This window comes from Olea europaea, unplaced genomic scaffold (assembly GCF_002742605.1).
Source record: "Olea europaea var. sylvestris unplaced genomic scaffold, O_europaea_v1 scaffold1016, whole genome shotgun sequence".
NCBI lineage: Eukaryota > Viridiplantae > Streptophyta > Magnoliopsida > Lamiales > Oleaceae > Olea > Olea europaea.
In genome coordinates, this window is record NW_019227483.1 from 25687 (window position 1) to 41436 (window position 15750).

At 38.5% G+C, this 15750-nt stretch overlaps 1 protein-coding gene across 1 annotated transcript; it reads left to right on the top strand.

Annotated features, from left to right (window-relative positions):
• Nucleotides 1–2121: 2121 nt before the first annotated feature.
• On the top strand, nt 2122–13205 carry LOC111372592 (the record flags this gene model as incomplete). Its single annotated transcript, XM_022994962.1, has 5 exons — nt 2122–2563; nt 12679–12695; nt 12801–12861; nt 12981–13034; nt 13138–13205. Coding segments are annotated over 5 exons (642 nt in total), but the record flags the coding sequence as incomplete, so codon positions are not given.
• Between the last annotated feature and the right edge of the window lie 2545 nt (nt 13206–15750).

The following is a 15750-nucleotide window of genomic DNA, read 5'->3' on the forward strand; positions in this document are numbered from 1 at the left end:
GTGCAGTTATCGAAACAGTTATTAAGTAATCTTATCACGTTCCACGATTCAAAGATGTTCAGTTGAAGACGGTTGAACGACAAAGAGTAGTGGCAGCAGTTAGAGACGACAATTCCACGATAAGTTGGCCACCATGAAGAAAGTGAGCAGTTATAAAACAATTAAGCGGTTGATCACGAAAAGATCATCAAGGAAATATAAAAGGAAGAAAAGACATAGAGCAATGGACCCCGAATCAAACACTCTCAAACAGAGAATATGTAATTTCAATTCCTTAGTTTAGACTTAAAATATTTCTTTTCAGTACTCGTATGCTTGCACCCCTTGGAGACATTCTGTTTAAGTTCCAATTGTAAAGTCATCGTCAATAAAACACCCCTTTTTTGGGACTTTGTTTCAAGAGTTTTGTTCCTTACACAATCGTCTGATCCCTTTTTAATTGTTAGCGACAACCCGCGCGAAAAAATTTGGCATGCCCGGTGGGACAATTGGTGTTCGATGTTGAAAATACAAAAGGTGAAATAATATGCCTCAGAAATCTGATAAGGAAGCAGTAAGTCAGGGAGGAGTCCAGTCTATGATCGAGCGATATGAGGAGCAGCATAGCTCTCCACGAACAGATGGACAGAATCAGAGCAATCATAGTCGTTACGAACCAATGACAGAGTTGAGTCCTCGAACCATGTGTGCATTACTCGAAGAACTCACACAAGATGTCGTTGAATAGATAAATCTACGAAATATTCATAATATGGAAAGATTTACCCAGAATGGGAATGCACATTATGACAACATGGCCAAACAACTGAATACTTTGAACGAAATAATGAATAGGTTGTAGGCCAAATTTGTCAGCCAATTGTGCCTCTTACAAACCACTTTCAAACCAGGACAATTGTGGGATATAATCCCCCGGTTCTAAGTTTAAATCAAGGGGTAGAACCACCTTTTGATCCCTCTACTTCAAACCAGGGGGGTGGTGTAATACCATATCAGAATAGTGGCATTGGTACATCTAACTTGGTGGGTAACCTAAATGTAAGAGATAATGTCCTAAATAATGGGCAGAATACCCCATGTGTTAATGATGGAATAAATGTTCAGGCCAATAGTAACAATGGCCCAAATCATGGTAACTTTGTTGCTAATCAAGGACCAAACATCAGGCCTCAAGTAAATCAACCGGTCAACCAACTTGTAGGAATTCCATATGACCCCAATGTCATGTTGAGGAATCAGATTATGGAAATCGTACAGGACCAGATGGCTTTTGGAGTACGTCCTGTCATTAGGCCGACTTACACCAAGCCATATCCTAATTGGGTAGACCAAGCATATCCATGGCCTAGAGGGTACAAGTGCCAGAATTCTCATTGTTTATCGGTTTAGGAGAGGTGTCTACTCTAGAACACATAGGGCGATTCACATTGCAAAGTGGTGAAGTAACTGATTACCATAAAATGAGGTTTTTCCCTAGTTCATTAACAGGAGTAGCCTTCTCCTGGTTCATCAATTTACCAGCAAACTCTGTTCAAACATGGCAACAATTGGAGCAATTGTCCCACGCTCAGTTTTATAAGACTGAGTCTGAAATTACTTTGACCAATTTGGCGAATCTACGTCAAATGACAAACGAATGGAAAGAAGGTTTCCTTCAAAGGTTCAAGACAGTAAGAAGTAAATGTTTTGTACCTTTGCCCGAAAAGGAGTTTGTCAAAATCGCTCAAGGTTGTCTAAGCTTTGATCTGAAGAAGTTCCAAGACAAGGAATTTCCTGATCTTTTCCAATTGAGCGCGAACGTGATTAGGTATGAACGATTAATAAGAAAAGAAGAACAAATGAAAAATTTCTAGTAAGGGGACTTATTATAGAGACCCAAATTTTGATGTTCATACCATTAATAACGAGTATTACGATCAAACCGAAATGTGTTTGGCCGAATTAGTTAAAGGAGACACATATACTTGTCCTATAATGGCTAAGCCTAGACCATCGGGCAAAGATGAGCCTATAAAAGATGAAAACATAAAGGCTAAAACGTTCTCATTCGATGTAACCAAAGCTGACCTTATATTTGATAAATTATATAAGGATAAGCAATTAAAGTTGAGCGATAAGCATAAATTGCCAAGCCCTGAACAAGTTAAGGGTAAAAAATATTGTAAATGGCATAATGCATGGTCACATTTGACTAACAACTGTTTGGTTTTTCGCCATGTGTTACAGGATGTCATTGAATCAGGACAAATTACATTCGAGGATAAGAGGAAGATGGCAGTGGATGAAAATCCTTTTCCACAGCCACTTGGAGTGAACATGGTGATGTCTGGTTTCAAAGACAAGTTTCCAAAATTCAAGTTGGTTATAGATGATAGAGAAGAAGAAGCTGGACCACATCCCAGCATCTTTGAACGTATCAAAGGGAAGGAGCCTAAAAAGGACGAAGACGTCCTATGTGCAAGATGCAAAGAAAAAGTGAGTGCAAATGCAGAGAATCCAGGGATATGGCAGCATCACCATCGCCCTAATATTTTTCCAAACGCTCAGTCTGGTAGAGGGCGGGGTACATTGTTCTATAAGGAACCGCCTTTTGAGAGGCAGTTCAGGCCAGTAAATAACGGGAGAACATTCAGACCGCAACCTCGTCAACCAAATGTATGGCATTCGTCCCAGTATAAGGCTGGAAGGGCGATACCTTTCAACGATATGACTAGAACCCAACAAAAGTGTTTTCAACGGAACTATGGGTGAATGATGAGACAACAACATGGAATGCTACGTCCTAAGGCATCTAGGCTACTCGAGGCAGCCAATCAAAGTGTTCTCAAAGACAGTGAAAAGACTGGTACAGGTGAACCTATGGAAGAATTGTTAGAGACTTCTTCTGGGAGGTCGTAGTTTGAGCGAGACAGAAGGGATGGAGAAAATCCAGATCAGCCCCTTACTATTCAGTTTGGTACGTTGCCTCCTGTCGTGGCTAATAACTATTTACTAGCTAATGAGTTCAAGAATAAAGAGAAGGGAGAAGAAGAAAAGGAGGATAACGAAGAGGAAGTATGTATGCTGGAATATGAACAAGGTCAAACTTCTAAAGAGGCCTACAATGGTGAAGAAGATGATGGTATGACAGATATCGAAGAGGAAATCGATTTGGAAGCAGAAAGAAGAAGAAGAGGAGTATCGTACAATACTCTGTTGAAACAATTACATCGAGAGGGAGTTCGTAAAGTAGACTTATTGGGAGAACCATCTGGGCGTTCTTTCGATTTTTACATGCTGTACGGGACGCCCAAAAGGAAGAAAAGAGTGCCTCGCTCTGAAAAGTATGGATCATCTCCAAGAATAATGCCTCCTCCCACAGGTTGGGTAACTGAAGAAGAAGCATTAGAAAACAGTAAAAAGGAAATTCAGTAGATAGAGGCTCAGTGTGATATGCTGCATGTTGACTTATCACAAAAGGGTAACTCGACAGAGGACAAGCAGGAAGTGGAAATAGATGCTGCCGAAAAAGTTATTTTTAAGCGACCAGCCATGAAATTGACCAAACACTTGAGGCCACTGTAGGTTAAAGCTCTAGTTAACGGCATACCTGTGGCAAAAGTGATTGTCGATAATGGAGCAGTTATAAACACTATTCCATCTAGGATGATGAGGAAATTCGCAAAGACAGAAGGTAATATGATCCCAACGGAAGTCATCCTGACAAGTTTCAATGGAGGAGCAACTTCAGCTAAAGGGGTTATACCATTAGATATAACTATAGGAACAATTACTAGGACCATAGTCTTCTTTGTAATAAATGGTCCCACTAGTTACAATGTTTTATTATGAAGAGATTGGATACATGGAAGTCGCTGTATACTTTTATCGCTCCATCAGTGCCTAGTTTTTTGGAATGACAAGGGCGAAGCAGAGGTGGTGCAGGTCGATCATAGGCCTTTTGTCGCAGAAGCAAACTCAGTGGAAAGGTTAATATACGAAGGAAATTATGGACATGTTAGAGTAGTCCAAGATGGAGAAGAAACTCAGATTGTCGCGCAGAGTGAAGAGCCGTTTTCGATGGATGCACTCACTGAAATGTTCAGTCAGATGAGGCCAAACATAGTGGCCCTGGAGGAGCCAATAATTAGCAAAACAATAATCAAGGAGTTTTAAATGAGTTGTAAGCAACAAAAACAAATGGTCGATATTCAGGCCTTCAAAGCCAAATGAATGGCTTTCAATAAAGAATGCAAGGACAAGAAGAAAGAAGCAGCAACCTTGAAAGCATAGAGAGACAAATTGGCAGTGTTCGAGTTAGAACAAAGTATTGGCCGAGAAGTCAACAAAGTGGATTGTTTAGAAGAAGAAGTGCCTGTAAGGGAACTGGACAACGAAGTGATAAGGATCGCCAAGCCTGGATATGCTCAAGCACAAGACCCCCTGATTAAAGTGAATATTGGCAATGAAGGAGAAGATCGCCCAACGTTCATCAGCCAAATGCTCGATCAAGAGGTTAATGATAAATTAATCGCTTTATTAAAGGAGTACAAAGATTTTTTTGCTTGGGAATATGAACATATGCCTGGTTTAGATAGAGATTTGGTGAAACATTGATTACCTACCAAGCCTAATTTTAAACCTCATAGGCAACCTCCTAGGCGTTTCGCTCCTAATGTACTCCCTGAAATTAAGGAAGAGATAGAGCGATTATTAAAAGCAGGCTTTATTAGAACGGCCAGATATGTTGAATGGTTGTCTAATATCGTGCCGGTATTAAAAAGAATGGTAAACTAAGGGTGTGCATAGACTTTAGGAATCTAAATATAGCCACACCTAAAGATGAATATCCAATGCCCACGGTAGATTCTTTAGTAGACTCGACTGCCGAACATGTAATGTATTCCTTCATGGATGGATATTCAGGATACAATCAAATTTATATAGTTAAGGAAGATATACACAAAACTGCCTTTAAATGCCCTGGGTCTCTAGGATGTTTTGAATGGATAGTTATGCCTTTCGGCCTGAAAAATGCAGGAGCAACTTATCAAAGGGCAATGAATTTGATTTTTCATGATATGATAGGCAAGTTTGTTGAAGTGTATGTAGATGATATAGTGGTCAAATCGCTTAAAGACGAGGACCATTTTGAACAATTAAGATGTTCATTTGAGCGAATGAAGCAATATAAACTAAAGTTGAATCCCTTGAAATGTGCATTTGGTGTTAATGCAGGGAATTTTCTTGATTTCTTAGTACACAAAAGGGGGATTGAACATGATAAAAATAAAGCGAAGGTCATTCTAGAGGCCAAACCACCTAACAACAAAAAAGAATTGCAAAGGTTTCTAGGCCAAGTAAACTTTTTAAGACGCTTTATTTCTAACTGTGCAGGGCAAACTAAAGCTTTTTCGTCGCTTTTAAAGTTGAAAAATCAGGACGAATTCGTCTGGAAAGAAGAGCATCAAAAGACTTTTGAAAGCCTAAATACATATTTATCAAATTCACCAGTGTTGGTGTCACCAATCCAAGGACAGCCAATGAAAGTATATGTATCGACTGAAAAAGAATCAATAGCTGGAATGGTCGCGCAGGAAGACCAATTTGGTGAAGAAAGGGCGATTTACTACTTGAGTAGACGGTTAACAAAATGTGAATGTAATTATTCTGCCATTGCAAAATTATGTCTTGCATTGTATTTCACATGTACAAAATTAAGGGCTTATTTACGACCCATAACCGTTTATTTAATTTCTAAAGTAAATTTGGTTAAGTATATGTTCTCTCGCCCTATTTTGCACCAAAGGGTAGGCCTTTGGACATTAACTTTATTAGAATTCGAAGTACAATACATACCCCAAAAGGCAGTCAAAAATCAGGCTTTGGCTAACTTTCTGGCCGATCATCCATGCCTTGATATACCTGAAGAAATTGAGTTAAAGATCAATTCATTCGAATTAAAACCTTGGGTTTTATATTTCGATGGATCGAAAACCTCTAAAGATGCGGGAGTAGGAGTAGCATTGATAAATCATTTAGGGATTTGTCACAAGTTCTCATTCACTTGGGACAGGATGTGCACCAACAATCAGGCCGAATACGAAGCTTTAATCGTGGGCCTAGAATTAATAATAGATATGGGGGTAAAGAATGTGATCATTAGAGGCGATTCTCAATTGGTAATTCACCAATTGATAGGTGATTTTAAATACCAAAGTAATTCTATTATAAGTCAGTATGAAATCACCCAAGAGTTGTTGGAAGAATTCGACCAAATAGAGCTTCAATGTGTTAATGGGATATATAATGACGTAGCGAACGAATTGGCCCAGATGGCCTCAGGGTACTCAAAGGTTTTAAATTGGAAGTCTACTTGTGAGCATGGAACAATATTGTCCGTGATCCAAAGAAGGGCGAGAATGATTGAAATTCATTGCATACAAGATGGAGATGCAATAGATTGGAGGGCAGAGATTAAAAGGTTCCTTAAAGAACCTAATAAAGGAGATAGTAGAAAAATGAAGTTGCGTTTGCTAAACTATACACTGATAGATGAAGAGTTGTTTAAGAAATGCTCTGATGGTATATTGCTAAAATGTGTAAGTTTGCAAGAAGCCAGGACGATCATGGCTAAAGTGCACGAAGGGATATGTGGAGCTCATCAAGCTGGCTAAAGGATGAGATGGTTAATTATTAGGAATGGATATTTTTGGTCAAAGATTGGAGAATCATGCGTTCAGTATGCAAAGAGTTGTCTAGCATGCCAAAAGCATGGTCCAATACAAAGGGTGCCAGCACGAGAGATGGCACCTATTATCAAACTTTGGCCGTTTAAGGGTTGGGCGATAAACCTGATAGGGAAGATTTATCCCCCATCGTCCAAGCAACATACTTTTGTTATAGTTGCAACTGATTATTTCACTAAGTGGGTAGAAGCGATACCTTTAAAGGAGATCACCCAAAAGAATGTCATAGAATTTATCCGTGATCACATCATTTATAGATTTGGAATTTCACAAACTTTGATGGTAGATCACGGAACATCTTTAAATGGGGATCAAGTGAATAAATTCTTAGGCGAGTTTGGAGTTAAATTAGTGAACTCCACACCATATTACGCTCAATCCAACGAACAAGCAGAATCTTCTAATAAGATTTTAAAAAATATCATAAGGAAAATGATAGATGAAAATGCCAGAAATTGGCACGAATGTCTAAACAAGGCCTTATGGGCTTATAGGACGTCGCCTCGGTCAAATACTAAAATTACTCCTTTCCAACTTACTTATGGACAATAGGCCGTTTTGCCTATGGAAATCAACGTGCAATCGATCAGAGTGTGTTTGCAACATAAGTTAAGTGGTGATGAGTATACCGAATCACTAGTTCAAAACTTATTAGAGTTAGACGAATTAAAGTTGGACGTCCTAAATAGATTGTAAGTCCAAAAACGAAGAATGGCTAAATTTTTTAATAAAAAAGTTGTAGCCAAGTCGTTCAGCCTAGGCGAATTGGTTTGGAAAACAATACTCCCTTTGGATAGCAAAGATCCAAAGTATGGCAAGTGGTCACCCAATTGGGAATGACCATATAAAGTAAATAATGTGTTGCCTAATGGAGCCTATCATTTGGAAGATTTAGACGGCACCAAGCACATGAGGTTCATTAATGGTAAATATTTAAAAAAAATATGTTCCTTCCTTATGGGAAAGTGAACAAATAAAAGCGTAATCAAACCGCGTTGAACGATTGTAGATTAAAAAGGGCCAGAGCGAAATACATTCAAATAAATTCCTATATTATCAAACGTTCATTATAAAGTTGAAAAATACGAAATACTAAATGCTCTACAAGGTACAATTAAGAGCAAACTAATCTCCCGGTTGATCATCGAGTAAGAGGGTGAACTGGCCTTGATTGTCATCCTGATCGCACTGCTGCAAAGGCAAACAGAGAGGTCGAGAAGCACTCTCAGTAAGCAGAAAGGAAGAAGAAGCACCCTCACATTGCCTTCCTAAATGCATCGCTGCAATAACAGGCAAGGAGGCTGAGAAGCACTCTCAGCAAGCAAGGTGGCTTGCAGGCGTCCTCAAAAATTATCTTCCATCATCGAACTCCTTGTAAGGAACATGGAGACGATGGGAAGAACTTTACTGCTGGCCAAAGAATATTTCCTATATCTCTCATACCAAAGGTAACATCAAGAAGGATGGCAAAATGGGCGGATCAAATGATCCATTTCCATGGAAGACGAAGGTTTTGGATCGATTGTCAAAATGCCAAACAATGGCAGCAAATTGGTTTTGAAGAAGAGAATGGAAATGAAAATGACAAGTGTGGAATATAAGTGCATTTATAGAGATATGAAGGTGAAGAGACAGAATATGAACAGCCACATCCGTGCCTAGTAACTAGAATCAAATGGCCTGAAATCTTGGGAAAAGAGACAAAAATACCAAGAGAAAATGTGCGTGAATCTTAGCATAAAGCAGTTAAATGTTTGGGGGGTTGACGATTAAAGACAACGTCAGTAAATACACAAGAAGACAAATTAATCGTTCATTAATGATAATGACTGCTGGTATGTTCAGAATTACCAATGGACATCAGTACGAGGTTACAAAGGGAAAGTTAATACGAAGTTACAAAAAGAAAAGTTAAGGCATTAAATGTCTTAATTACAATTTACCCTAGACTGAACGAATTCTTTCCCTAAGTCTCCCCCAATCTTCGCTTTGCTGAGAAGAGATGACATTCAATTCAGCCACAAAATCATCATCAACCTCCAGCTTCTTGTACTGCTCGACCAAAGACTTGGTTCGCTCAATTCCTTAGGAGGCATTACATTTTTTAGCAGCCATTTCGCCTTGCATTCGTCCATCCTTGCTTGAAGCTCCTTCATCTATGCAGCCAAACTAGTCATCAAAGAGTCTTCAATCATAACTTCAGAAGAGATTTCTTTCAATTTGTCCTCAGCTTTGTTGATCTCCAGAAGCTAAGACTCTCTTTCAAATACAGCGCGAAGATATTGAGTACTTTTGGCCTTCAGTTCAACATTTTTGACCAGCAAGCAGAGAATCTCGGAATGGACAACTTTCAACGTCGCTTTAAAATCAGTAGAAAGATTGAGCGACGGAAGTTTCAGTGCTTGCGCCTACTTCGCACTCAAATGCTCGAGCTTATCCTTATGTTTGGCAGCACTAGCCTGACCGATGTCCATATCCATAAAGGACACATACTCAAATATCGACTGTTTGAGGAACTTCATATCTTCCTCTGAAGAAGCAGAAGGACGACTAGTTGAAGCAGGGCGAGACGTCTTGACTTGTCCCCAGGAAGTGAACAAGTTCTGGATGGAACACACAATCTTATCAGCATCCTGTAAAGAAAGTTGCCAACATTGAAGGTTTTCACTACAATGAACAAAGTGGAAGTAAAAGTGAAGCAAAGATTACCTCATCAGCAATCTTGGGAGGTGGCATATCCCCAGCCAAATCTACCACCTGTGGCTCCACCACTTGTGAGGACTTCCCCTTGTCTGAACGAGAAGACTTTGCCACAACGGGCAAACCCATGGGAGCATCTGCAGAACTCAAAAAGCAATAAATCAAAAACCAATAGCACAAGCAAAGGTAAAACATCAAAAAATGTATTACCTTCTGGTTCGACATTTGGGGGGTTGACACCCTGAGAAGAAGGTGACTCATCCATTGGTTGTGATGAGGATTCTGGGACTGAAGGTTTCTCTTTAAGTGTAGTCCCTTCATCAACTGGTTTAGATGAAGCAGCCTCAGCAGAGGGGGATGGAGCAGGAGCTGCCAGCACCAAAGCCTTCAAAGGAAAGGCTGAGCTTTTCTGAGAAATCCGAATAAACCATCAGCACATGAAAATTTTCAAGTATAGAAAGGTATGCTTGTGAGTAAACTAATTTAATTACCTTTCTCCTGACAATGAGAGGAGTGTCATCATCATCATCATCCAAAATGGGAGATGCTGAGGCTGGCCGTTTGCGGCTTGGGGTACTTTTAGCTGTAGTGGGCTTGGTAGGAAGAGAAGTAGAAGGATGAACAGACTGTTTAGCACGAGCAGAAGAGGAAGGACTCCTAATGGACACAGGGGTGACCAAAACAGGAGAAGTGGAAGAAAGTCTGGCTGATCCAGTGAATGGAAAGCGCGATTGGCATCAGTTGCAAACAATCTGCGCTGCACTGATGGCCAGAGTTGTTCAAAAAGGGGATGGATGGCGTGGCTAGGATTGAAGGGGGCTAATGAAAAGTTACTCGTCAAAAGAATATTGCGAACATCTATAACTTCTGCCTCTGCCTTATTAATGGTGTGGAAGCGATCTATCAAATTTCTTGAAGAACAAGGGGGAACATGCCAAGTTTGGCCAAAACCAAGTTGACGAGCAAAAAATTGGGGAGCATATATTTCAACCCCAGCTTTGGCATTGGTTCCAGTCAAAATATCATGGGACAACTCCCTCCCAGTCAAAAACTGAACCCAAACGAGCAGAGATGTGCTCGCACTGTCCAGGGTGGATGGGGGTTGCACATAATCTAGAGTTAAAAAGGGGGGAAAAGGAAAGAAAGAAGGAATTAAATTCAAAGTATAAAAGAATGAAAAGATGTCCCTTCTGGACATATTTACAGGGCTCAGTGGGTCAATAGCTAGCCCATAGCAGCTAGCAGAATGATGGGAAAAGGATAAAGCACCAAGTGATGGAAAATAGGCTCTCAACCATATTTGAGTGAACTAAAGAAGCCCACTGCCAGTGGGAGATGCACAATTCTTCAATTGGAATTGGAGAGAAGCCATGTCTCTATAGAGGGCTGCCAAAAAGAAAGAACACAAATTCGGAGGCCTACCATACGCCAATTCGTGCGCTATGGGTAAATAGCTCATAGAAGGATTCATGCTTGGCACACACAGGACATATTTACAAAGTCAAATCTGAAGAAAGGCCACATGCTCAGCATGGGAAGGCTCAGCGCTCGAGTGATTATAACAGCTTTGCAGGCTTGAATAGGACTCGGTGAGCTTTCTGTCAAATTTTGGGGTGACACTAGAAATCAAAATACCAGGGAAAATGGTATCGCCCAAAGGTGGTAGATTTACTAAAGCCCCAACATCCCTTAAAGTAATGGACATGGGATCAAGAGAGAAAACAAAAGTATTATACTCAGAGGACAAAAAATTTAAAGCAATAGGGAAAAGCGCTGGATCAAAAGTAGGGGGTTGAAGAGAGATTTCTAACAAATCAGAAATCCTAGCACTATCAAAAATTGCCTTAGTAGGACCATGGTCCACAAGGCGAGCATGCCATCTATAGAAAACAACATCAGATTTAGACCAAGTGTGAATACCTCTTTCTCGAAGCGGCCTCGACGGCAAAGAGTTTAGAAACGGAGGGCCTTGAGTACAAGGGAACAGCTGGCCCACCACCACTTGTTCGACGGCCTCGGCGTTGTTGAATGAAGGACCTAGATAGAACTCGTTGAGTTCGGCATTGGTTGGTGTAAGGAAGTTCAGAGTTATATATGACTGAGTGAGGAGTTTCTGGAAGTCTTCGAAACTGAAAGAGTCACCAGATTGGGATTGTGAAGCAGCCATTAGGAACAAAATAAAGTTTTGTTGAAGTTTGCTTGAGAAACGTAGCAGAGAAGCAAGAAGCTGAATAGTAATATTGCGAGAGAGAAGTGCGAAACAATGAGGTGTGATTTAGTAGTGCGATGAAATGGCGTGTATTTGGGGGTTATAAGGGTTTGCAACATTGCACCTTTTTAGGCTATGGAAGAAAATAATGATTGAAATTCTTGAAAATTTCAAATATTGTTGGGAAACACAAAGTGAATATGGCAAAAATTAATAATTGGTATTAATTCTGCCATACTGGGGGGTAATTAATGACACACTAAAAGTGCAACCCAAATCGAATAGCCTAAAAAATGAAGCCCAATTGGGCAATTCAGGATAAAAGTCCAAATAAGATTATTAATTAATGCAGTGGAAGCCCACGAACGTGGTAACATCATCGCCCAAACTTGCAAGACGCCCAAGATCTGAGCGAATGAAGTGCCTTGTAGTCGCCCAGAATTATGACCCTGTTCTCGCCCAAACCTTCGAATTGCCCAGGATCTTAGCAAACATAAGATGTTATGGTTATCCAAAAGTACAGTTATCGAAGCAGTTATTAAGTAATCTTATCACGTTCCATGATTCAAGGATGTTCAGTTGAAGACGGTTGAACGACAAAGAGTAGTGGCAGTAGTTAGAGACGGCAGTTCTACGATAAGTTGGCCACCATGAAGAAAGTGGGCAGTTATAAAACAATTAAGCGGTTTCTAAGCGGTTGATCACGAAAAGATCATCAAGGGAATAGAAAAGGAAGAAAAGACATAGAGTAATGGACCCCGAATCAAACACTCTCAAACAGAGAATATGTAATTTCAATTCCTTAGTTTAGACTTGAAACATTTCTTTTCAGTACTCGTGTGCTTGCGCCTCTCAGAGGCATTCTGTTTAAATTCCAATTGTAAAAGTATAGCCAATAAAACACCCCTTTTTAGGACTGTCTCAAGAGGTTTCTTCCTTACACAATTGTCTGATTCCTTTTTAATTGTAAGCGACAACCCGCGTGAAACATGGACCAAACAGGGCCTTAAAATACACTTCTTTTTTGAATTCTGATGGCAGCATCGCTATTCATACCAGTAAGTTGATACATACGGATATATTATCTAAACTACTCGTTAATTCTGCTATGTGCTTTATGTAAATGTTTATTTTTGCATTTTTGTCTGTTATCATTTCTTCAGGAGAGCATGAGTTTATCAGGTGTCTTAAGAGAATTTTTAGAGGTTAAAGGGGATGGAAGTTGTAATTATAGTAATTATATATTTATTCGTATAATCTATTAGAAGGATATCAGATCATGATTCGAATTTGTAATAATCAAACTTGGGGATGTGCTTAGTGTGACGTGTTTTTGTTATAAGGTTTGCAGAGGCAAATATATGACGCCATTGAATTTCTACCTAGTTTACCAGCATGTTTTTGTATCCCAAATATATGAAAGACATAAGTTATCTCATAGCAAAAACAATTGAGAGTTTTAATATATCTCTCTGTATGTGGAATCTTACTATATGACAGGGATGAATTCAGGGTCCAATGTCAGCTATGGCGGACCATTGACCGTAGGGTGGACTGTTGACATTTGACCATTGCAACTTTATTTATTAATATTTAAGTAAATAATATTAAAAATTCTTCAACTTTAATGTAAATGCACCAAAACATAAAAAGTATACATGCACTAATGCTCACACACAACAATTTTCCTGCTTTCTTGCTAAAAGATTCTTATTTATCAAAGAAACATGTAATTAGCATAGAGCTTTGAGCTCAATATATAGTGCATATTAATTTTAACTTCACAGAATCACAATTTTTAGTTGGCTAATTAATCTTGGAAAGAGAGTCATGAGATTTCTATTAAACCAATTTTCTTGAATGTTCTAGTCATATAGAACTTGAATCTACATCAATGTCTCGTGCTTACTATCAACATATCTGGTTCTCAACTATAATTACATTTTTCATAAAATTGTAATTTCTCCATAACTATATTATACAACTAAGTTTTCCAGTTATACAACCAGCACAAACAGTCAAAGAAATCAAATTTATTTGACACATAGCCATATCTATCCTCTAGCAATCAAGTTCATAAAAGATTATAGACGGAAAATTAAAACAAAAACGAAAGAAATTACAACTAACCTCATCGAATTTGTTCCCACAAGCCTGCTTATTCCCACAAAAAAATCCAGGTATCAAAAAGACAAGTCCCATCATTTCCAGTACGCATGGCTTTACAAGCTTTACAACATTCACCAGTATAGGGTTTTACTTTCTCTTTCACGATTTGGGGATTGGATTTAGGAATTTCTCTCTTTCGCCCCCACTACCCGCTGCCTTTGTAAAATGTGGTTTCAGGCTTTCAGCAATTAGCAGACAATAGCATGTTTTGGAGCTTTGGGCCAATTCCAATTATTAATGAAAATTGGGCATTTGGGCTAATCAGAATTGGGCCAGAATTACCTTATTTAATCAGGCTTCAGTTGTTCGGCCCAAACCAAAAAAAAAAAAAAAAAAAAAAAAAAAAAGGGGATCATCTTCATTGTCTGTCATCTTCATCTCCTCTCCGGCTAGCTCTGCAACTCCGCCATTTGCAACCCGCGGTTCTCAAGACTCCGGTGGAGCCAGCACGCGCGATCGCGCCCTCTCGTCGGGTACTGGCTCCACACCTACTGTATGACAATGATATCCTTTAATGTTTCTCATCCTATCTTCGTATTTTTTTTGGTCTTTTAAACTGTAAATTTATTACTAAGTTTGCACAAGCATGCATTTTAGTAATGGAAGTTTAATCAGAAGGATATTTACTTATTGAACTAAAGAATTCTTTCACTTGAGAGAAACTTACAGATTAAACAAAATGGAAGTTTAATCAGAATGAATTAGTATTTTTTTTGATGATATGTTGATGTAATAATCAGCAACTATGAATTGAATTAGTGTAATGATCTACTGATGTAATCCTCAAAAAACAAGTGCTCTTGCCCACTAAAATTATGCGTGATTAAGAGATCATTGAAGATGGGACAAATTACATTCTTTTCATAACAAAATCAACAAACCCGAAAAAGATAGATTCCTCTATGAAAAGGTGTTTGGGTCTACAAAAACATGAAATAATGGACAGGATTTATGTACTACCTAACCCACCTTGTAAACTATAGAATATTTGAAAATCCTGTTTCAGAAAATTCTAGAAAAAGTGCATTTTCATTTTCTCAAGGCTTAGATTCCCCTCTTTATGAAAGAGTTTTGTTGCTTTGCCAGACTTTAAAACCAGGCTTTTGAAACAAGTGCTGAGTGTTCTTGTAAATTTTTTTTAATCTGCCCAATAACCATATGACACGTGTATCTGGTTCCAAACTTTGGATTTTAACCCTATTAGTGTAGCATGGTTCACGTCAGACAATTAGTCCAAATATAAACCCAAGTAGAGATTAGCACAAAAACTCTTTTTTTATTGTTTTGTAACACAGACTTTTATATAAACTTCTTCCTGAGTTTGATTTTCATTTTTTAAGCTTGTGTTTAGATTATTTTATGCTATCAATTAAATGTTATTACTTACTAACAACTTAAATAAAATGTCAAACGACAAGATTAGGGTTGGTGAGAGATGTTATCAAAGAAAATATGTATACCCACTCATTTTTCTGTTATTACATAGCCCTTGTTTGATTCCTTTTAAAATATTGTTTTTCTCTTTTCTTTTAATTGCACATTTTTTAATAAAATAATATTACACGTAAATACAAAACTTTTCATTCTTTTTTAATCATATATTCTCCAAAAAACTACTATTTCAAAGTACATGTAACCCAAATTTCTCATTATAATAGTTGTCAAACAGGAGCATAATATATTACTTGTAGAACTTCTATAAATAGATAAAGTGTGAGTTGCGCTCAATATACTTTTTAAATTTCTATATCCTATATTAAATCATCGTATCTAAATTTAAGCAAAAAGCATAACCGACTTGAGCTTTATTGAATATGGGCAATGAGTTGCGTATGAAATTTGGGCTTAGCTTTGAACTTGTGATTAGGAATACAGCTTCAATCAGGGACGGAGTTAGGGAGGACAAATTTTTTTCGAACTACACTGATACTAAGCCCCTATTTG